At 47.2% G+C, this 23,657-nt stretch overlaps 1 protein-coding gene across 2 annotated transcripts in view; it reads left to right on the top strand.

The window, feature by feature from the left end:
• The window catches only part of SPRYD3 (SPRY domain containing 3), a 149,624-nt gene that overhangs the window by 108,969 nt on the left and 16,998 nt on the right, over positions 1-23,657 (top strand). For both annotated transcript variants that reach the window (XM_029595057.1, XM_029595056.1), the window contains one exon: positions 5,999-6,147. In XM_029595057.1, coding sequence (XP_029450917.1) covers positions 5,999-6,147 — 149 coding nt within the window. The remainder of the gene's footprint in view (positions 1-5,998; positions 6,148-23,657) is intronic.

Raw genomic sequence — 23,657 nt, 5'->3', positions numbered from 1 at the left:
CCATAGGGCTTCAAGGGTTACAATATCTGGCTTGAGAGGGCAGTGAAATGTCTCACCTGAAATGCCATAACTGACCTGTTCAGGAACACTTCTTGCCAGCTCTGCAGAGGTTCCTCTGTGCAACACTTCAGTCTCAACTGGAGAAGAGGTGGCAGGACATACAGCCACCTCAGGAGATGTCCAAAACTGCCAGGGGAAACGAGGAAGGCAGAGAGAGGCCTGCTTCCAAACTCCACTCTGCCCCCCCCCCCTCCCCTGCAGGCATGCGGGTTGCGTCATCGCCCTGCGCCACGGTTGAAGGTGGAGTGTCAGCAGTCATTGATGCCAGTGGGAGCTGTAGATCCGGGGGGTTAAGAGTGACTTCCCCAGTCGATACCAGTGATCCCTCACCGGTTATCGCAGTGGGGAGTAATACCACCTCAACTGCAGCCTGTCCAGAGGCATAGTTTTTATACATCGCTGACCAGAGGGAAGAGGGGAATCCGAGGGGTAAGTTCAAACCCTTCCCTTGCGCTTAGCATCTGAGAAAGGTAACAGGTTGAAGAAACAAGGAGTAGTCATGCATGTCTGTCTCACACCGCCATCTGGAAACTATTCTAAAGATCAAAATCGTAGCGCATATAGAAAGACATGGTTTAATGGAACACAGTCAACATGGATTTACCCAAGAGAAGTCTTGCATAACAAATCTGCTTCATTTTTTTTGAAGGGGTTAATAAACATGTGGATAAAGGAGAACCGGTAGATGTAGTGTATTTGGATTTTCAGAAGGCGTTTGACAAAGTCCCTCATGAGAGGCTTCTACGAAAATTAAAAAGTATTGGGATAGGTGATGTCCTTTCGTGGATTACAAACTGGTTAAAAGACAGGAAACAGAGAGTAGGATTAAATGGTCAATTTTCTCAGTGGAAAAGGGTAAAAGGTGGAGTGCCTCAGGGATCTGCACTTGGACCAGTGCTTTTCAATATATTTATTAATGATTTGGAAAGGAATACGATGAGTGAGGTTATCAAAAATTGAGTAGTTAAATCACAAGTGGATTGTGATACATTACAGGAGGACCTTGCAAGACTGGAAGATTGGGCATCCAAATGGCAGATGAAATTTAATGTGGACAAGTGCAAAGTGTGGCATATAGGGAAAAATAACCCTTGCTGTAGTTACACGATGTTAGATTCCATATTAGGAGCTACCACCCAGGAAAAAGATCTAGGCATCATTGTGGATAATACTTTGAAATTGTCAGTTCAGTGTGCTGCAGCAGTCAAAAAAGAAAACAATGTTAGGAATTATTAGGAAGGGAATAGTTAATAAAATGGAAAATTTCATAATGCCTCTGTATCGCTTCATGGTGAGACCGCACCTTGAATACTGTGTACATTTCTGGTCGCCGCATCTCAAAAAAGATAGTTGTGATGGAGAAGGTACAGAGAAGGGCAACCAAAATGATAAAGGGGATGGAACAGCTCCCCTATGAGGAAAGGCTGAAGCGGTTAGGGCTGTTCAGTTTGGAGAAGAGACGACTGAGGAGGGATATGATAGAGGTCTTTAAAATCATGAGAGGTCTTGAATGAGTAGATGTGAACCTGTTATTTACACTTTCGGATAATAGGACTAGGGGGCACTTCATGAAGTTAGCAAGTAACACATTTAAGATTAATTAATTGGAGAAAATTCTTTTTCACTCAACGCACAATAAAGCTCTGGAATTTGTTGCCAGAGGATGTGGTTAGTGCAGTTAGTGTAGCTGGGTTCAAAAAAGGTTTGGATAAGTTCTTGGAGGAGAAGTCCATTAATGGCTATTAATCAAGTTGACTTAGGTGTACATTTTAAAAAGCATACGTGTGTAAATCGGGTTACGCGCAACGGGCCTATTTTAGAAAGGCCCGGCGATGTGCGTAAAGCCCCGGGACGCATCTAAGTCCCGGGGCTTCAAAAAAGGGGAGGGCAAAAGGCCTCCGGCATAGCGGCCATTTGCCACTGTGTTGGAGGATTGTGTGCCACAACCTGCACCGGCCCGAAGGTAGGCACAACAGGTAAAGTAAAGGTCGGGGGGGGGGGGGGGGGTTAGGAGAAGGGAGGTCAGGTTAGGGGATTGGGAAGTTCCCTCCCAGGCCACTCCGATTTTGGAGCGGCCTGGGAGGGAAGGGGGAAGGCCGCGGGTGTCGGTGCTTACATGATGCACTAGTGTGCACCCCCTTGCGCTCGCCGACCCCCAGTTTTATAACATGCGCGCAACTTTATAAAATCTATCCCTTTGGGAATAGCCACTGCTAGTAATTGCATCAGTAGCATGGGATCTTCTTAGTGTTTGGATAATTGCCAGGTTCTTGTGGCCTGGTTTGGCCTCTGTTGGAAACAGGATGCTGGGCTTGATGGACCCTTGGTCTGACCCTGCATGACAATTTCTTATGATCTTAACACAATATAACTTGGTGTTTCAGTTGTGAATCGTTCATGCTATCTGTTTTACTATGAGTTTTTCATGTGTTTTGTTTTTATATATTATGTATGTTCTGATGTACCCTGCTTTGAATGTTGGAAGGGCGGGTAACAAATGTTTTAAAATAAAATAAATATTGTTGCTGCCACCACAGCAGCCTGAGAGAGATGCGGGATAGAAATGGAGGAACAAACAGAGTACTGTGGCAGCCGTGGTGGCCAAAAGATGACCATAGAAACAAAAAAAACCCACAAACCCTCAGAGCTATAGGAGGAGGACCAATCCCTCCAGCATTGCAGCAGCAAAGCAACTGCAGAATCCACAACCTGCTCTTCAGGGCTGAGGGATAGACAGTCCACCGAAGAGAAGTTTGAATCTGAAAACTCCTTTCCTCCTTCAAGCTGGCCCAAATCTTACCCTGGGTGCCATTTGAATCCAGACGTATTAAGAATGGGCGGTAGGACCTGCAACTGCACCCTGCCCCTGTAATGGCTTGCAGACTGGCAGTTTCTTGCAAAATTGGTACCGAGAGCCAGTAAGAAGCATCCAGTATGGAATGAGACTGCCCTGTTGTAACAGCAGCCACTGTGGATGTGGAAGCCACAGTGTAATCCGAAAATGCACCTTTCTGACTCAGGCAACCGCAGTGGATTTAGGAACCACTGCAGGATTTAAAACATGCCTCTTCAGCCTTGGGGCAGGCGGGCCATACCCCCCTCCATCTATGCTCTGCTGCAATAAAATGGATGCCTGAGCCCCTTCTGAAACCTGAGTTCCGTGGGAAAGTATTACCTAAATAGCAATCTAAGCTAGTAATCGCCCCACAGAAACATCCCGCAATGACAGTCCTGAATTTCACAGCAATCCTGGCAATATCTACTACTTTCCTCAGAACAGATGCTGAATGACACATGGTCCCCAGCAAATGGATAAAGGGACACTTCAGACTGCACCAAATCTCTGACCAGCAGCTGCTGTTTTCACCTGGTTTCAAAATGGCCACCAGTGCCCAAAATCTTTACCTGCGGCCTGGTGAGAAAAAAAACAGCACTTCCAGTTACGGAACCCCTGCTGACGAAAGGTTTACCTGCAGCATTCAGAGCCCATTTTCGAAAGCACTGCAAGCTGGGCAGAGTGCAAGCTTTTACATTCCCCTATACCATCGCTCCCCCTCAAGTACTGCCTGCAGTCCAAAATGCCCAAATCAGGTACACATGCAGGCTTTGTCTGCTGCTAAAATGGAGAGCAGTTCTGCTCTCCAATTGCCACGAACTTGTAGCTGCTGAATAGCCAGCATTTCCTCTTGGGGGGGGGGGGGGGGGATTTCTCTTTTTTTTTTTTTTCAACTTTACTTCTGCAGCCAAAAACAAGTTCAAGATTCTAAAGGGAAGTAGCAAATATATCCTGAGAGCAAGAAAAGCAGATAGTGGAGGGAAAGAGTGGAAAAACCTTTTTCAGTCTCCCTGGAACCCCGTTGGTCCTGGAGTACACCACTGAAGGAGGAAGCACAAGGCTTTGGACCTGAATTGGGTCTGAATACTCGAGAGTAGAGCCAGGAGCGTGGAGGAGAGCGAGGGAAGCAAGTACTCACAGCACTAGCATTCTGATCTCCAGTGGTGGTCCACTGAAGGAGGGAGCCTGAAGCAGTCACTACATTTAGCTCTTGACATCCTCTTGACACAGATCCTTGACACAGATCCTCTTGACACAGATCCTTGACACAGATCCTTTATTGCATACTATGTAAATATTCACTGTAAATGCGTTTTACTATGTAAATATTCCTGTCCCTTTTCTCTTTTCTCCTCCTATCCCAGTTGGTAATTTCCTTGTTCATTGTAACTATTATTTTCTGCACCAGTTCAATTACCCTAGTTCTATGTTTATTACACGACTTGTTAAATGTAAACCGACTTGATGCAACCTTTGGTCGTGAAAGCCGGTATAGAAATTAATAAATAAATAAATAAAATAAATAAACCTTAGGAACCGCCAACTACATAGACATCCTCTTCAGTCTAGGGCCATGCTCAGCTAATGGAGGGAGAATTCATCTGTCATCTCAGGAGCTGTGCACCAGGATTTTTTGTTCACCAGGCCTAACCAGGCCTTCGCTTCCAGCGCAGGAAGCTTATCCATCTGTTGGAGATAGAGAATACTGGCAAGCTGGGTCAGCACTGAAGTATATAAGGAGTGACATCAATGAACCTGTTCTGTCTCCATCATCTTCTGGTTGGTGTGTATAACCCCCTTGTCTGGACTGGTCTGACCGAATGAAGAGGAATAATTGTTTTATGAATTTATCCTCTAGGAACTTGTCATACCCCTTTTAAACCTAGCTACAACAGCGGCAAGGGGTTTGTTTTTAGCTGTCTGTTTTTCTCCTTAATCCTACTATAAACTAAGGGTCCTATGCAAATCTTAACCCCTCTGATTTTCAAACAGTTTTGCAATGCCTTGTGTTATCAAAGCTTGATTATTGTAATTTGATTTATCTTAATCTACCTACTTCTACTTCAAAGACTTTGTAGGCAATCCAGAATTTGGTTGCAAGGATTTTGACTGGTTCTGCTCACAATGCCCATATTACGCCTGCTCAGTCTTTTTACTACCAGTGCAGGGGAGAATAAAATATAACATTTTAAAGTTAAGTCATAAAGTACTCAGTAGTAATATCTCTCCATGTTGGCTCACTTTTAAAAATTAAAAGATTGATTAGAGCTTTAAGATCTATTAGACAACGTTTTCTAGAGGTTCCTTAGCTTCAAACAATGAAGCTCACAGAATATCGAGAAAACCTTTGCTATTTCAGGCCCACAGTTATGAAACTGCCTGCCTGAGCAACTCAGGAAGATGGCTCTCCTTACCACTTTCAAAAAAGAGCTTAATACATTTATCTTCATGGATGCTTTTAACCTATGACCTCAGATATGCTATTTGTGTCAGCAGTATCATTGTATGGTAGGTTTGTCTTTGTTTTGAGTATTGAGTTTTTCTATGTGTGTTTTTTATTGCAAGTCATCCAGAGTATTGAATGGCATGGCCTATAAATATATTAAATAAAACCATCCCTACTGGCCTCACACTTTGTCAGGTAGGCTGCCTAGGTGATGCTGCTTACCCCTACTGGTTCCAGGTTTCGAGGGGTAATGACTCCAAGGGGCACCCTTCATGCTGCTGGTTGACATTAGGGACCACTACTGTAACAGCAGCTCCCTTGCCTGCTCTCCATCCATCCCTCCTTCACCCTTGGCCTCTGGATTTCATCACCACTGCTGCAGTCTGTTCTTTTTTTTTTTTTATTTATTTTATTTTTGCTAGAATAGGTTTTTTTTTGTTTGTTTTGGGTTTTTTTTTTTTAATTGAAATTGTTGGCTAACCAAGCAGTGTGATTTGGCTGAATGCCTTCCAGGTACTTTGATATAAGGTGTCATTTGTGAGGCCTGGTGGGCAGAACTGTGCACAGAAGTGGCCATGGTACTAATCTGCTTTGATTGGTGCACAAAGCACTGTCTGGCAGCCATAAATTCTGCAAGATTTCTCTGCCCCATACAGGCGACAGTGATGACAGCTGTGAGACGATGGAAATGAAGCCGAAGGTGCGAGCTGTGCGCAATGTTCTGTACCTGCACCAGGAGGAGGAAGAGGAGGAGGAGGAGGATGGAGAGGAGATGGAGCAAGAGCATGAAGGAAAGAAAGTGGTGGTAAGCAAAGACGAAGCTGAACCAGAGAAAATTGCTAGAGACAGAAGAGGTTGGAGTATTGTTGCGTATGTTTGGAGGTTCACTAGGTTGGGGACATGGGCTTAGGGTTATTAGTGCACATTGACACGCAGGCACCACCACTTAAAAACCATGGTGGGTATTGTGCACTGCCAAAGAGCTTGCAGTTCATGGCTAGAGAATATGAGGCTCTTTGAACTAGAGCAGAACTAGAGCTGAGCAAGAACACGGGGAGGGGGAGTTTGCAAGCTCTGTCTCTGCTGGTGCCACTTTCCAGCAGTCGCTACAACAGAGGCAGAGAGCTGCAAATGCCTCCTCCCCTGATGACCTGTGACGACAGATCCTGGGTATGTGCTGGGAGGGCGCTCTCTCTAGGGACACCTGGGAAACCTCAGGGTGCTGGCCCCTCTCCTCTTGTTCTCTGCAGGCTACCTGGGAGGGGGAAGAAACAACTGGACAAATGGGCTTGGATTAGGGAACAGAATGACTGCTCTGTTTTGGGGAAAACTGGAGAAACAGTATCTATAGCAAGAAAATGTATCCTGCCACATGGCCAGACACTTATCTGACCAGGGATGATATGGACCAGTGCCAGAACTTTGGAATCATCCTGTAATTTTATCTTCTTGTTATCACTTATCCATTTTTTCCCCCATTTTTGCTTTAACCACTTTATGTATCACTTTGGAGCACATGTAAAAATTGCCATGCCAAGAAAGTTATCTAAATTTGTCTGCTTCTGCCTCCTCTCACCCCCTCCCCTTCCATTCCCTGCATCTACCTGAGGCCAAGAAGGGCTGGAGCAGAAAGCAGAGGGCTGTTCTTTGCCAATTGAGATGCCTAGCAAGGGGGGAGAGCCCTGAAGTCAGGGAAGAGAATAGTGCTGGGAGGGGGGGGGGGGTTATCCCTGAGTGAGGGGTTGGGGGGGCGGCGGAGAGAAATAAAAACTGAGTGGATTCTTGCCCCTCCACATTTAATCTGTGAATGACCACAGTGGTACGTATGTTCCTTCCTGAGGCCTGGTGCACAGGCATGTATGGGGAAGGGGAGCTGTGGGCTGACCTACCTGCTCATACCACTACTGCCGGAGGAGTCTGCACTTATCTGTGCCATTGAAGAATCACTGCTGGTAGAAGGTCTCAGGACTAGGGAGTATTAAAGGAGGAATATAAATAAAAATAAGATGGGCAATGTAGGTAGAGCATTATGGGGGTGGGGGAGAAAAATCAAAAGAGATGCTGGGCAGTGGGTTGGGGGGGAGAGTCCCTGTCGGAAAGCTAGAAAATAGGTCCAGGGTGAGACTTAATAATCATTTTTATAGTATTCAAATATAAGTCCCTGCCCAAAAGAGCTTACAATCTTAAGAAACTGAGCAGAGCATGAGGGGAGAGAGGAGGAGACTGCTACAAATTAGGCTATGAGAAGGTGTGACAGCTACAAACTAAGGGGCTGATGCAGGAAGACAAGCGCCCATTTTCAGCACGTGTATTGAGTGCCTGTTTTGCTAACGTGCGCAGCCACATCCCCTGGGCGCCCGATGTAGTATTTAAATAAAGGACTGCATAAAAAAGGGAGCACTAGGGGAAGAATTGTGCATCCCTAGCGCTCAAATGCATCAGGCGCCCACAGTTGTAACAGGCACTCAATGTGAGCATCCCGCTAATTTAGACCAATTTTTTTTTTTTTTTTAATTTTGCTGAGGGTGCTGAAGTGTCTTATAAAGCGCTCCTTGTTATGGGTGTCTAAATTGTGCGTCCATAAGAAGTATTCTCACAGGACAAGCAGGATGGTAGTCCTCACAAACGGGTGACATCGAGGATGGAGCCCTGCACGGAAAACTTTTCTGTCAAAGTTTCAACAAGCTTTGACTGACACTGGCACACTGGGTGCACTGAGCATGCCCAGCCTGCAATTATCCCTGTGAGCCACAGGTGTCTCCCTCAGTCTTCTTTTTTCCGCTCTGCAGTCAGCATAGCGGTTGGAGCTCTGTGAGGATTTTTTTAACTAATTACCTCATGGAAACACTTAACTTTTCACTTCAAAAAACACTTTTCCCTGCACAGGTCTCCTCCGCGTACGTTTTTACGACGCTCGGTGAGTACTAATTCTTATTTTTCGGTCGGTTCCTGTCACTATCTTAAGGCTGTTAACTGACTGAAGCCTTCCCTTCCCCCATTTTTCAGTTAGCTTTAAACAGCTTGCGAGTATCTCTGTGACACTCTGCTTGCTTATGCTAGTGGGGTAGGGATTTTTTCCTTAACTTTAGGACCTCTGTAGCTTCAAGTCCTTCGTTCCCTGGTACCCTCACGCAGTCGATACCCTATCGCTACACCGGGACCCTCCTAAACCGCCCTGGGCTTTTATATGTCATCAGCGCCCCTCCCCCCACGGTGCCCTGATGCCTTTATCCATGTTTTTTGCTTTTCAGTGCTACCAGGCTTTTTCCTCCTACGCACTGTTTTTTTCCTTGGGCTTCCTCGGTGCCGTCCCTACCCGGATGCATGCCATTGACGCACACGCTGTTAGTCACTGCCATGCATACTCGGGTCGCCGCCACCGCTGCCCGAGACACTTTTTAACGATCCCAGGGTCACTTCATCGATGCCACCCCCCCTTTTGGGGATGCCATTGATGCCCCATCCTCCCCACCGATGTCCAGTCCTTTTCCATCGGTGGGCATCGGTGCCACATCGATTCGTCGGTGGGCATCGATGCCGGATGGTCCCCATCGGTGGACATCGATGCCGGATGGTCCCCATCGGTGGACATCGGTGCCGGATGGTCCCCATCGATGGACATCGGTGCCGGATGGCTTGTCCGTCGATGGCATTGGTGCCGGATGGCCGTCCGTCGATGGCATCGGTGCCAGGTCCTTTTGCATCGATGGACACCGATGCCCAGGTGTTTCATCCATGGGCATCTATGTTAGAATGCATCCATCGAGGGCAGTCGATGCCAGGCTGCTCCCATCGGTGAAATTCGATGCCCAGGTGGGTCCCATCGGTGGGTATCCATGCCGGCTCGATTCCGTGGATGGGCGTTGATGCCAATGCCAGCCTTATGGCTGGCATCGATGCCCATGCCGATTCCAGGACTGGCGTTGATGCCGGGATGGAATTCATCGACTGGGAGATCCATGCCATCGATTCCATACGTGTCCATATCGATGCCACCGACACACGTGTCTGGGGCACCGATGCCATGTACACTTGGAAATCTGAGTCTGTCCAAATCGATACAGTCAACGTCTGTGGCCCTATAGTTGATGCCCGTGGCCATGCCACAAACGGCATAAATGCCCGCCTCCATGCATCGATGCCCTCGACACCTCCGTTTTCCTTCGGTGTCCTTGACGCCCTATTGATTCGACTTCGACTCAGTCGATGCCGGTATCTTTTTCAATAACGGCAATGTTTTTCGATTATTCGATTCCACATCGTTTCAAAGATACCTATACCACTGCTGTCAGTGCCCGTCACTGTCATCATTCTCCTGGCCAGTCATCAACGATTTTTCATACCCATTTTGATGATATCCTCGAAGCCCCTTAGGTTGCCTTCAATATCGTCAATACCGATATAGCACCGCCACATAATACCCTCGCCTCCTCACATTGCTCCACGCTTTGGGTTCTTTTTTAAGCCCCGTATTAGCTTAAGACACTCCATTGTGTCAGGAGCAGAGCAGGCGTGCTGACAGTTCGTCATCGATCGCCTTCCAGGACGACGAGGGCTTCCATCTCGGCGCTGGGGAAAGACCGGGCCGAGCACCGTGGCACCCATCATCGCCGACATCGTGATCGTCCGCCGCTGACGCCATCCAGCACATCGGTGCCATCCTTCTCCAGGCTGGACAACGCTCGGGCAGAGCGACATCACCACTGCCATCAGCACTGTTCCTACAGTTTTGGCAGTCCTTGGTGATCCAGAACTTCCGGATCCAGGTCCGACAGCTTCTGCATTGGTGTCACGACACATCGAGCCGCTGTGACGAGGGAAGGGAACATGAGTTCCGTTAGGGCTCCTCTGTTCCTGGCGTGCCCCACCGTCAAGTGGTGTGGGACTATGGCCATCTGTTACACTTAGCAGTCTAAACGCCACTCACGCCTGGCCTGTCTCCTCTGTACCTGTGCCACCATACCGGGTTTCAGAGCGAGATGGACGTTTACGTCCCCGGCCTTACCCTCGAGGACTCCGGAGACCGTCGGAGTCAACAAGCTTCACCGGCTCGTCTTGCGGCGATCCACGTCGGATGGTAAGTACCTGCTTCGGCGGCATTCCCATAGAGTTGTGTTCTCCCATTCGGACCGTGGTTCGAAAAGTTCTGGGTCATGTGCCTTTTAGAACTGTATTAGTGTCACATATCGCTATGTTAGCTATGTTAGCCACAATATCAGGAGAACCCCTCTATCTTCTTGGGATTGCAGCAGGGCTTCTTCTCTTGTCAGTAACAAGTCCCTGTGCCGACCAATGCTCTGACTCTTGGTTCCCTCCCAACCAAGGTCCAGCTGCATTGGCTGATCTGCTAAACATGAGATTCAGCAACCATTGCCCCATGTACAAGTCCACCTTGAGGCCTGGCCACAGGTCTCAGTGTCTCCTTGTACAGCATACAGAAATGCGGGTACCACTTACCGCTCACACACCTGCAGGAGCCTACATGATATCCTCCATTGGGACACCTCCTGGTCTCCCATCTGGTCAGATATCAGAGCGGCCACCCCACCTTGTACCAAAGTCCCGGTACACTCCCCCAGGCGCTACGAAGTGCAGAGGGGAGAAGGGAGGGGGGTTGGGGAGTTTTAATTGCACTATTCTTTCTTTTAACAGAAAATAGTTACTCTCCGCACATCCTGGACCTAAGAAAATCCAACTTTCTTTTGACGTCACAGGTACAATGGTATCTTTGGTTACCATCACTCCATACTGCAGTAAGTACATTATTTTAATGTTTCTATGTGCTTTATGGTGAGTCAACATTACAACCCCAAGCTCTGCCGCTGGCACCAGCTTCGGTAAGTGAACTGTCTCTTGCATCACTGTTGGTGAATGCTGTTTTCTCTGCGGAGTGTAACATCATTCACTTTCCTTGCATAGACTACTGCTAACCACTTTCAGTACATGCAAGGAGCTCTCACTTTTTTCAGGACTCACTATACATTTACTAACTGGGATTACTGTCACTGCCATAAATCCCTTCTGTAACACTTCTGGACACCACAGTCTTAAGACCCTCTTGTCCAGCATGCGCACAGACATTCTGATACATTGTTATATGTCCCTGCGCATATTTTCCATAACCTCAGCCTTTCAACTTTTCATGGTTGGGCTATGGGGTTTCTTCCCACTATGCATTTTTCTCATAATTCAAAACTGCTATGGGTTATATTCAGTGACATTCTATACTCAATGGACCTAAGTGGTTTCATTGCTTTCATCCCTGATTCTTATCCCAGTTCGAACTAGGACCTAGTCTCCTTCGACTCATGCTCGCAATTCCTTAGGGTTATAAAGTTTCTCCTGAAAGCTGTCAACCCATTATGCATCTATTGCACTCCAGCATAGTTTCTCATAAACTTCCTGGACGTTGCACCCATGAGTTATGCCCTTATGCCTTCCAATACTGCTTTTGCAACAATTCTTTGTGCATACAGACAGACAGCATAGGGACAATGTGCTTTCCAACTCATAAGCACGCATTACCTCTTAGCTGCTCTGCTAGACAGCTGCGCAGCTCTACCCTTGGCCCTTGTTCACTTCATGCGTCCTTGGGCCACATATCTAAGAGATTTAATGAATGCTCTATCAGACCTTCTCCACGTAGGTTCTATCCTCTCGAATGGTCTAAACCTCTTCAGATGGTTCAGAACACGGCGGCCAGAATTTTGACAAACACAAGAAGAAGAGACCACATATCTCCGATTCTCAAAGACTTACATTGGCTGCCAGTGCACTATAGAATCTTATATAAATCCATTACTACCATCTACAAAGCATTCCATCAACTCTCTCCGCTTAACCTCCAAATCCCATTTAAAAAACATACCTCCATCAGACCTATCAGAGAGTCCTACAGAGACTCATTACAGGTGCCTCCTGCAAAAACCTTTAACCATAGGACTCTCAGAGACAGGGCTTTCTCTACAGCAGGACCTACCTTGTGGAATTCTATCCCACCAGAACTGAGACAGGAACCTTGCCTCCCCACTTTCAGAAAAAGACTTAAAACCTGGCTATTCTTGAAAGCCTTTCCAGACACCAACTGAACCCACTCTCAACTCAAGCAACTAAGTACTCCCGTCAGGGTAATCAACAACCTTTGACAACTCAATAATGTTCTCTCTTTTTTAATGAGGCAGGTTTTATTTACCTTGGTTTTATTTACCTTGGTCATTCTTTTGTTATCTCAGTGTTAATCTCTCTTTTGCCTTCTCTTCATTCCAAGTTGCATTTTATCCCTGTTTTATTGTAACTGCTACCTTATTCTTCTATCACTTGTTAATGTTTTTAAGTTATTAAGTATTTATTCTGTTGTCACACCTTGTTATTTGTAAACCGGCATGATGCGACTCCCATCGCGAATGCCGGTATATAAGAAATTTAAATAAATAAATAAATAAATGTGTACAGGGCAAATCTTTTAACGCTGAGTTTAACTAAACTTTCCTCGGCGTCTGCATCATTCCATACGATGCACAGGTTCTGCTCCCTGCACATGTTTCCTATGCGTTCCCTTAGATGCCTTTTCTTCCATCAAAGGCCTCTTCAATATATCTCTTCTGCTGCCTCTCGTAGCCAGCATTCTTCTAATGTTGAACTGGGATGGGGTTCAGTATTCTTTTCCCCACTCCCTGACTGAGATCAGTATGCTTTCCCATACTTCTCAATCCATCATATCAGTAACCTTTTATTCTCTCACCAGTCAGTCCCAAATCATAGACTTACTGATGTTCTTAGGTTCTGGTAGTGTCACAAAACCTTCTAAACATAAATCTTGCCGTTTAATATGGCAGGCTTTACCTCCTGACGCTAAAAAAAAAAAAAAAAAAAAGAGGTATTACCCCTTTTACTTTTCCACCATTTTTTCTTACTCCCTCGGATTCTGTTCTCCAGACATCCTCCACATAGATACACCTTTCTCTTAGGAGGTGTATCGTTTTGGGAGTTGGGTTCCCGTTTTCGGTAATCCTCTCTGAGTCGGCTTACCATGGATTATCCACTGATCAAGCCGCCTCTATTTCTCTAATCACGAAATGAACATATATATTCTCCTTATAAGTCTCATACATTCTACGTTTGAGCCTTTCCATTCCTCTCTTCCACAGTTTGGCAAGGGAACTTCTTTCCCTCTTAATGTCATTCCTGCCAGCAGGGTCCGTGAGTTATGCACTCTTTCCATACTCACCTGACTCCGTTCCTCTGCCACTGAGTAGTTCTACGCATTCAACTTTCTATCCTTTTCAGGTAGATGTTGTATCTCCTTTCCTCAGGAAATACTCTATTAATTTTTCCTAACCTCTCTCTCTCGCCCTAGGGAGAGACTGGGTTTTCCACATTCCTGGACAGTAATGCTGCGCTTTCATTCTATCTACATTGCACTGCATTCCATGTGAATTCCACTTGACTCTTTCCTTCATGCAAGGGTCAAGCTGCTACTTCCAGTGGCCACACAGACCTAATCCTTCTGATTAAGTGGTCTATATTTTCTTTCCTACCAACAAGCAGACATTTCACTACAACACTGTGGGTATCCACATACTGTTGTGTCCGTCTTAGCCTTAACAGCTTCCCTTTGGTTACTGCTGCTTGTACTTTTTTATCAGGTTGCAGCCTGGAGTCCTCTCCATACCTTCGCAGCCTATTATTGCTTACATTTGACTAGCCGGCATGCTCCATGTTTGGCCAGTCCGCCTACTCTTACTTTTTTCAATTCACTACCCAACATCCTTCCACGAACCCATTATGGTGTTGCGGATGCCCTCCGTTCCCATTTCCACCTCAGTCGTTACGCCTTTGCGCATCTGCGGTGTATCTGGTGCATTCCCGGGCATCCTCAGCTCGGTACTCACCCATTTGTGAGGACTACCATCCTGCTTGTCCTGTGAGAAAGCAAATGTTGCTTACCTGATGTAACAGGTGTTCTCACAGGACAGCAGGATGTTAGTCCTCACGAAACCCGCCCGCCACCCCGCGGAGTTGGGTCTGTATACTTTTATTTTAGTTTCGCTTGCGCTTTTTAGCTATAAGACGAGACTGAGGGAGACACCTGTGGCTCACAGGGATAATTGCAGGCTGGGCATGCTCAGTGCACCCAGTGTGCCAGTGTCAGTCAAAGCTTGTTGAAACTTTGACAGAAAAGTTTTCCGTGCAGGGCTCCATCCTCGATGTCACCCGTTTGTGAGGACTAACATCCTGCTGTCCTGTGAGAACACCTGTTACATCAGGTAAGCAACATTTGCTTTTTTTTTTTTCCATCAAGTCAATATACTTTTATTTTTCTTCACCGCAAGCAGTAAATTAGTGTCTCAGCAATACTAAGCAGATCACACTCATCGTAAATCAGAGGACTGTATTTTTTTAAACTTCTCATGAGCCCTTGACTCGCAAATTGACTTTACTCCACCGCCAGGGCTGGAGTTAAATTTGCCGCGTTAAGTGTGCATTGGGTGCCCAGCACTTTCCTGCATTGGAGGGTAATAGCTAATAGCCTCATCTATATGGAATTTACACGTTATGGGCGCTGTTGGCTACGCCTTTGGGCATGGATTTTGGACATGCTAATCTCCTTATGGCATTGAGTGCTACTCTAACGCATTGACCTGCACATTTTATTGATCGGCCTCCTAAGGCTTGCCAGCAGAAGGTAATGTGAGACAAGCAGAGATGGGAAGATATGATTGCCACCTTCCCCAAGTCATTCAAACACTGGCTCAGTCATGGGTTTACCACCCCCCTCCCATTGCATACACTATTGCAGTTTTGATTTTTCCATGGTCTTCCTAAGAATATCAGAACTAAAATTCCATGCATAGAATGGGGAAGAGGGGTGTGAAACTAGGTCTGGATAAGTCAGGTTGACCTGGGGTGATTTGTCAAAAATAATTTTAATAATTTTAAATTTGTTTTACATGTATTTTAAAATTACTTTTTAACTTTCTAAGCAGGATTGTAAGAAAGAGTGGGCAAAATGAATGACTGCCCAAGGCACCGCTTAGCCCAGCGAAGGCCTTGTTCTAGATGTAATAACTGACACGAGATGGGTTGCTGTGCTTTCTTCATATTAACTCTGTCCTGCAGTATTTAACAAGAGCATTTATTTTTTAATTTGCCATTTTTGGCCTGGAGCGGTGTGTTGTATACATATACTAACTTATGTGCCTCTTCCCAACTCACTGTAACATAGTAATGATGGCAGAAAAAGACCAAATGATCCACCCAGTCTGTCCAGCAAACTGTCCATGCAGGTTACCCCTGAGGCTTATGTTAAGGTTGGTTATGGCTGCTCTGTGCTGGTTATCGCCAAACCTTATGTTAAGGGTAGTAATATTTGTAATAAAAACCAAGCAACTGTCAAACTCATAACAAAATTATTGCTAGCAACATTTGTATGGGGTGAGCACCTTCTTGCTAATTCAAGCAATGCTTCTTGAATGTGCTTTGTTTTTTGATTTGGCTATAGAAGCAGTCCTGTGCTTTTTCCCTAATGTCTGCATATTAGTACATGGACCATAAAATTTGTGACCCAGTGTTGGCTGTATTCAAAATCCAATTCCCCTTTTATCCCCGAATGAAGTGGAGTTGCAGTTGGCTCAAAAGCATCAAGGCTAATTGGTTAAGGGTAGTAACTGCATCTCCTTGCAGGTTTCCCCATGCAATATTTTCTTGCTTCCAGCCTCTGACCTTTAGGGGGCTGCAGTGTTTATCCCATGCCCTTTTGAATGTATTCACTGTTTTCATCCTCACCACTCTGCACTGCCCATTACTCTCAAATTCATAATCCAGACTTGATTTGTCTATAACAAGGCATCCCACCCCTGCCAGGAAAGGGTGTTGGATAGAACAGCTTTCCAGTGTAGGTGGCAGAGGCAAAAACAGTATCTGAATTCAAGAAAGCATGGAATAAATACAGGGGATCTACAAGGGAATGATGGGAATTGTAAGAGCTAGATAAACTGGACAGATGGGCAGACAGGATGAGCTATATGATCTTGTTCTGCCATTATGTTTCTGTGAAAAGGAGGTACTTACCTTGTCTATCACTGCTATTAATGCTACTAATTGTCACTTCTATAGTGTTTGCCATACACAGCACTGTTCAAAAATACATGACAGACCCTGCTCAGTAGGGTTTACAGTCTAATCAAGACAACCTACAGGGCAAAAGAGGCATTCCTGTTCATACCTGGATCAGTCCAGACTCCTGGGTTTCGCCTCCCTTCCACAGATGAAGATAGTTTCACTGACACTGGCATATATCCTGGTGGGCCACCTGCAGTCCCTCAATATTTCTCTGTCTCCAGCAGTTGGTAGAGGTTCAATCCCTGCAGCCCCAAAAATAAATAAATAAATAAAGGCGGGGGGGGGGGGGGATTCAGAAGATATATTCAGGAATTCCTCCCAGGAGGTTGCTAGGTCCTGGTGGAGCTATCCCTCCTGGTGCTGAAGTGGACAAGCAGGGGGTCGGGGACCCTTGCCTGGCTTGGTCTTTTCGCCGCTGGGAGTGGATATCTGGTGAGGCCAGTTCCCTTCCCCCAGGAGAATGTTTGGAGTCTGGCAGCGCTTCTGCCACAGGGAAGTTCCCTCTATTTGCTTTTCCCTTCTTGGTGGGTTTTTATTAAAGTTTAAAAAAAAAAAAATTAAAGAGGAGAGCGAAGGAAGCGGCAGTGTTATAGCAGCTGGGGAGGCTGCGGGTGGAGCTTAAAGCACTTGTTTGCTGCTGGGGCAGGAGTTCTCAGGTGGCAAGGCTAGTCAGCCATGCAGTAAGGCCGCCTTTGCTGGTGCAGCAATGCTTGTTGGCCACACAGTCGGGCCTCCTTTTGGTCGGTGTAGCAGTTTTTTCTTGCTGCTATCGGATGGGGCACAGCTGAGCTTGCTGCTCATGCAGCGATGCATGCGTGCGGCTTTCCCACTCTGGGCTTTGCTTCCGCTGCTTCTCTGGTGGAGAGGGCAGATTGGGGCTGGCAGAAGCCACACCGGAGCGGTGATCTAAGCAAAAAACAGGCACGGAAGCACCTTTTGAAGTCGGCAACCCCCCTCCCCCCCTGCCGGGCACGGGAAAGGCAGCCATGTTTTCTGTGGCTGAAGGCACTTCAGGACTGTTTAGAGGATCAGAAGATCTTCTTCCCCCATTGTCTCCGGCAGTGCAGGGCTTTGTTAACAGGAGGGAGCCTGATTTTGAGGAAGAGACGAATCCTTTCAGGGATGGATCGGAGAATCCCACAATGTTTTCGTCAAGAGTTTGTGCTGTTTACGTGTGAGGCATATTTAGCAAGAAAGGCAGCTGGGAAGCAATCTGGCCGGGCTCGGGGGCTCCTTGGTCCCCGTCCTGGTAAGAGACCTAGGAGCTCCAAGGATCAGGTTCCTAGGTCGACTCACAAGGTCCTCGGGATGAGGGCATATCCTGGAAGTCCAGATGTAGATTCTGAAGATTCAGTGGACAGAGTTCCACGGGTATCTGCATCTCCTGATCCAGCTGTTCTTGATACTAGCCGGGATGTAACAGATCCAGATGGGGGGCTCAGCCAGGTGCCAGTTGCTGAAATGGACAACCATAAATTGGTGCATCTCTTCTGTAAGGAGGAGTTGTGGCCCTTGATTCCTCATGTTCTGGAGGAGCTGGGGATAAAGGTTCCTTAGGAAGAGTCCAATCAAAGAGGCGTGGCCCTGGTCATGGATGGCCTGGTGGTCAAGGAGTGGGACACTCCAGAGATGGGCCTGAAGTTGGGCCGGGCAATGGCGAAATTGTATCCGTTGCTTGAGGACACGCTTGAGCTTTTGGCAATCCCAAAGGTGGATATGTTGGTGTCAGTGGTCATTAAGACCACCACCATCCCTATGGCTGGTTCAGCAGCACTGAAGAATATGCAGGGCAGGAAATTGGAAATTAATCTCAAGAAGATATTTGAGGTTTCTGCGCTTGGCATATGTGCTGCTTTATGCAGAGGGCCAGCCTACGCTGGGTTTAGCAATTACAGACTACCAGAACGCTATCTGCGTCTGAGGCTAAGCAAGCAGACTATCGGAGGCTGTAGCGGCTTATGTTGCAGATGCCTTGTATGACCTCATCAGAACTTCTTCGAGAATTATGATGTTTGCGGTCTCGGCCAGATGTCTCCTTTGATTAAGGAACTGGTCAGATGTTTAGTCTTAAGTCTCGGTTAAGCGCAATGCCTTTCAAGGGAAAGCTTCAGTTGGAGAGGGCTTGGAGGAGCTCATGAAGCGCCTCAATGAGACCAAATGGCATAGGCTGCCAGAAGATAAGCCAAAAGGAATCAATAGTTCCTTTGCGGGGCATTCTCGTTTTCGACCGAATAGAAGGTTTTACCAGAGTAGGCCCTTGGCAGGAGCCCAGAGACAAGGAGCCAGCAGGCAACAATCCTGGAATCTGCCTTTTCAAGGGGGCAGAAAACCAGGCAGAGAGGGTCTCGGCCAGGGTTCTGGTGGAGCTAAGTCCTCACAATGAAATGAGGCCGGTCCACTTCTCTATTCCTCTGACTCTGTTTTACAAATGGGCTAAGATCACGACAGCCCAGTGGGTCCTAAGTGTGATGAGAGACGGTTCCACATTAGAATTCTCTCGTCTGCTGCGGGGCTTGTTCATGTTTTCCCCTTGTGTAACATTTAGCAAGGGGAAGGTAGTCCAAGACACCGTGGATCGGTTACAAAAGTTGGGGACCATGTTTCCCATGCCTATGAGGAAACAACAAACGGGGAGTTATTCCATATATTTGTGGTGCCAAAAAAAGAAGGGTCCTTCCGTCCATTTCTGGTTTTGAAGGTAAATGTGGCCCTCGGTTCCTCGTTTTGCATGGAAACTCTGCGATTGGTCATTGCAGCTATGTGCAAAGAAGAGTTTCTGGCTTCGCTGGATTTGACAGAGGCGTACTTGCACATAGCAATCTGCCCAGATCACCAACAGTTCCTGCAGTTCATAATCCTTGGGGAGGCATTTTCAGTTTTTTTTTCCCCTGCCTTTCTGTGTGGCAACAGCTCCACATTTATTTATTTATTTATTTATTTTACTATACCAACATACGTAGGACACATCACGCCGGTTTACAAGTAACTGAAGCAGGCAGAAATTACAATGAACATGGTAGGGGTAAGGGGAGCAGGCGAGAAAAGGGGAGGGAGGATAAAGGGCAGGCGAGCGATAAGTGACAGGAATAAACTAATGAACAGTAAGAAAAACAACATCTGTAACTATTTTCTTAAATGACACAGTAAAAGGCGAAGTACTTATTTACATTATTTCCTTGGGACGTCTCCATGGCGGACAGAGTACAGTAGATAGGGAACTGGGTGGGAGCGGTGCAAGAAATAGGATGGAAGGGTAACACCTCGAAGGCAGACGGGGTGTAAAGACGGGGTGGGAAGAAAGAGAATGGGTGAGTTAGGAGCGATAAGATGGAGGCTGGCAGCAGATGTAGAAGGGGATGAGGGCTATGTTTGATTAACCTCTGGGTAGGCTTGCCTGAAGAGCCATGTCTTGATGCCTTTTTTGAAGGTGTGTAAGGAGGGCTCAAGTCGTAGATAGGGAGGAAGTGAATTCCAGAGGGTGGGACCGGCGATACTGAAAGCTCTTTGGTATTGGTGAGGTGTGCGGTTTTGAGGGGTGGGGTGTGCAGGGTGCCTGCGAGGGCAGTTCTAGTGGGGCGGTTAGAGGTACGGAAACGTGGCATGTCCTTGAGCCATGCAGAGTTATTTTTATGCAGGGCATTGTGCAGGGTGGTGAGGGTTTTGTATTGAATACGGAAGGGGATTGGTAGCCAGTGCAAGTCCTTTAGTATAGGGGTTATGTGTTCAGTCTTACGGGTATTAGTTGTAATTCTCGCCATAGCATTCTGTAGGATTTGTAGGGGTTTGATGGTGGAAGAAGAGAGGCCTAACGGAAGGGAGTTGTAATAGTCCAGTTTGGAGAGGATGGTCGTCTGCAGGACTAATCGGAAGTCTTGGGCATGGAGGAGTGGCTTCAGTTTTTTTAAGTATGTGGAGTTTGTCAAAGCCTCCTTTTAGTAGGGATTTAATGTGTGGTTTAAAGTTGAGGTGTTGGTCTAGTAGGACTCCTAGGTCTCTTACAGAGGGTAAAGGTGAGTGGGTTAAAATGGGGACAGAATCAGTAAACATACATTTACCGAGGTGATGATGGTAGTGGCTGCGGCACTCAGGAAAAAGGGTATTTTGGTTCATCCATATCTGGGCAACTGGCTCATTTTGGCAAAGTCAGAAGCCCTCTGCAGTCAAGCAGTGTCTCAAGTCTTGCAGCAGTTGAGGTTTCTAGGCTGGGTGGTGATCCCTTCCCTCCACAAAGCGAAGATACTTCCTGTGATTTTTAAACTTCTTGACTATCATTCTTGCCATTGGGCAAATGTTATCTTGAAATTTTATCAACCTACCCGTCTTTTACGCTCTTCTCAGTGAGGCCTTCTAGAAATTCCATCTCCTAAAATAGCTCGTCTCCATATCACTCGTGAATGTGCTTTTTCAGTGGCAGGACCTACCCTCTGAAATTCATTTCCAGTAGACATCAGGCAGTGCAATTCTCTCAAGATTTTTAGAAAATCAATTAACTTTTCTTTTTAACTTTGCCTGTTTTAGTTAATTCATTTACTTTGCCTTATTCTATTTTAAGTACTGTTTATTGTTTCTAATATTGTCTTATGAAGTTCTTTTAATCTGATTTTTATGATTTCTATTTTAAGATTGTTTATTATGTGTTGGAAATCTTTTATGAATGTTATCTTGTACATTGCCTAGGCCTTTTAGAGTTAGGCAATTCATAAATTTTGAATAAATGTGACCTGGGAAGATCACAATGTTAGGCATCTTTCAGGTCGAGGGAGCAGAGCCAGTCTCCTCTTCGCAGGAGCAGGGTGCCCGGAGAACATCTTGAACCTTTCTGTTTGAAGGAATTTGTTCAAGGCTGTCAGGTCGAGCATAGGGCATAGGCTCCCAGTTCTTTGGTCTCAGTAAATACTGAGAGTAGAGCCCCCTGCTCCGCTGGAGGAGCAGGGGTTCCACCGATCCAGCCGTTAGAAGGGCGGAGGGCTCTGTTAGCAGTATTTCCTGAAGAACAGACTAAGCTCATGATGGACGTGGGGGAGAGTTCACAGGGACGTCCCTGAAATGTAGCCAGTATCCTTGGTTGAACATTGGTGAGAACTCACTGGTCCAACATATCGTGGGCTCAGCGGTGCGCAAAGTGACACAGCCTGCCTCCGATTGGGGGGGCAGGATGCTGAAGATACGACAGTCTGGCTCACGCTCCCTCGTTCCCAGTCAAACCCCATAGCAGGCTTTGCTGGGGAGCTGGCTGAGGCCTGGGGGCCTGCTGCCAACGGGAGCGACTTCTGGGAACCACTGTGGGGCATGCAAGCCCACGAGGCAGGAGGATAGTATTTCCACTGGAGATAGAATGATTTTCTTGAGCTTTGTCTCGGATTTCCTGACAGGACAGCAGATCAGCAGCACTAGTCGACATATGTTCCAGGGTCTCTTGGTGGTCCTTCATTTGAGCTATCGCATCCCTGAACTTACCCTGAAGAGATTTTCACCTGTACAGGGTAGATCTGCCAGCTTTACTTTGACCTCTGGCTGAAAGTCTGAGGCACGGAGCCAGGCCATCCTATGAGCACAGATACCCGCTGCAGCCATCCTCTCTTCTGTCTCAAACATCGTAGGTAGATCTCACCTCATGTTTTCCTGTCTCCAGATCCTGCTGTACTACCTCTGAGAACGCATCTTGTTGCTGTTGAAGCAGGTGCTTCTGGATCTGTTTTCACAGGTTCCGATTATACTGGGTCATATATAACTGGTAGGAGGCGATACGGGTGATGAGCATCGTGCCCTGCTACACTTTCCTACCCAGGGCATCCAATGCCCTGTGCTCTATCCCTGGAGGGGCAGAGGCGTGGGTGTGAGAGCGCTTGGCCTTTTTAAGGGTGGATTCTTCCAAAACCAACTGATGTGGGAGATAGTGCCTCTCAAAACCCAAAGCCTGTTGGACCAGGTAGACGGCATAAGCCTTCTGATTAACTGGCGGGGGTCGGAGACAGGATGCACCCAGATCCTAAGAAGTTCCTTAAAAATATCATGGACTGGGATAGCTACTATTTCCATTTGGAGCATCCTGTAAGCACCAGCAGCCGTGGCAAGTCTTCTTCCTCCTCGGATCCAATAATGGGTATCGCTCCAGAGGGGGGGTATCGGAAGCTGCTGAGGAACCGATGGTCCTTACGGCTGCGTCGGAAGGACGCCTAGAAGGACATCCAGATGCTTTAGCAGGGGCGCCAAAAGACTGCGCAGGCTCCAGCACTGGCATGGGGACCGGTGCCAGTGGTGGTTCGATACCCCGCAGGGCTTGGAGCACCGCCTTCTGAACCCTGCGGTCCAACTCTTCCTGAAAGTACTGTGAAGTGAGGACAGGAGGAGGAGGCGGCGACACCAGAGCTTCCTCGGAGCCCTGAGGAGGCTTGGTGCCCAGTACCATTATCAGTGGGAACACCTGGGACTCCAGGTCTGATAGAGGGCGATGCCTCTCACCATGGGGTTGCTTCTGTGGCAGCATGGCAGCCACCAATGCTGCATCGGTCCTCGGGCTGTGTGTCAACGGCAACCAGTGACTGTGTTTGCGGCAGTGCTCAGCCCAGTCTTCTCCCAGCACCGAAGAAGCCGAAGATCCTGACGTCTTGGCATGTGACGACATCAGAGACTATCTCTGGTTACTCTCTCTCGGGATGGCCCCACTGGGGGAATGGAAAGGGACAGTGTATCCAACAGTTCCACACAGCCTCTAGGAGTTGACGCCCCTGAAGCCGAAGTGGATGGATCAGACTTTTTGGATCCAAAAAGCTTCTCCATCTTATCCAGCTGGGTACGATGGCCTTTGGGGGGTTATCAGATCCCACAGATGGCACCCGCGGACATCATGCGACGCCTCCAGGCAGAGGATACAGACTTCGTGCGGATCAGTAATAGACATGGTCTGCAGGCACTGGGAGCATCATCGAAAAACAGATGCCATAAAAAAAAAACCAGCCAGCGAGCGGTTGATGGCTGATGGCCACCGAGGAGCAACACCCCAGGAATCGACTGCAACGAAGGAGAAAAACACCTACCACGCCGCTGGATGGCACCAACTGGAGCTGAGGGACCCAGTACAGGAAAAAAAAAGTCAAACAACCGGGAGCACTTTTTGAGAGAAAACGAAGAGCAGAGCTCCAGATCGTGAGGCAACAACTTCGCGGAAAAAAAAAGACTGAAGAGGATCCCCTT

This window comes from Rhinatrema bivittatum, chromosome 3 (assembly GCF_901001135.1).
Source record: "Rhinatrema bivittatum chromosome 3, aRhiBiv1.1, whole genome shotgun sequence".
NCBI lineage: Eukaryota > Metazoa > Chordata > Amphibia > Gymnophiona > Rhinatrematidae > Rhinatrema > Rhinatrema bivittatum.
Note: the sequence above shows the minus strand (reverse complement) of the source record. Positions and strands in the feature narration are given on the sequence as shown.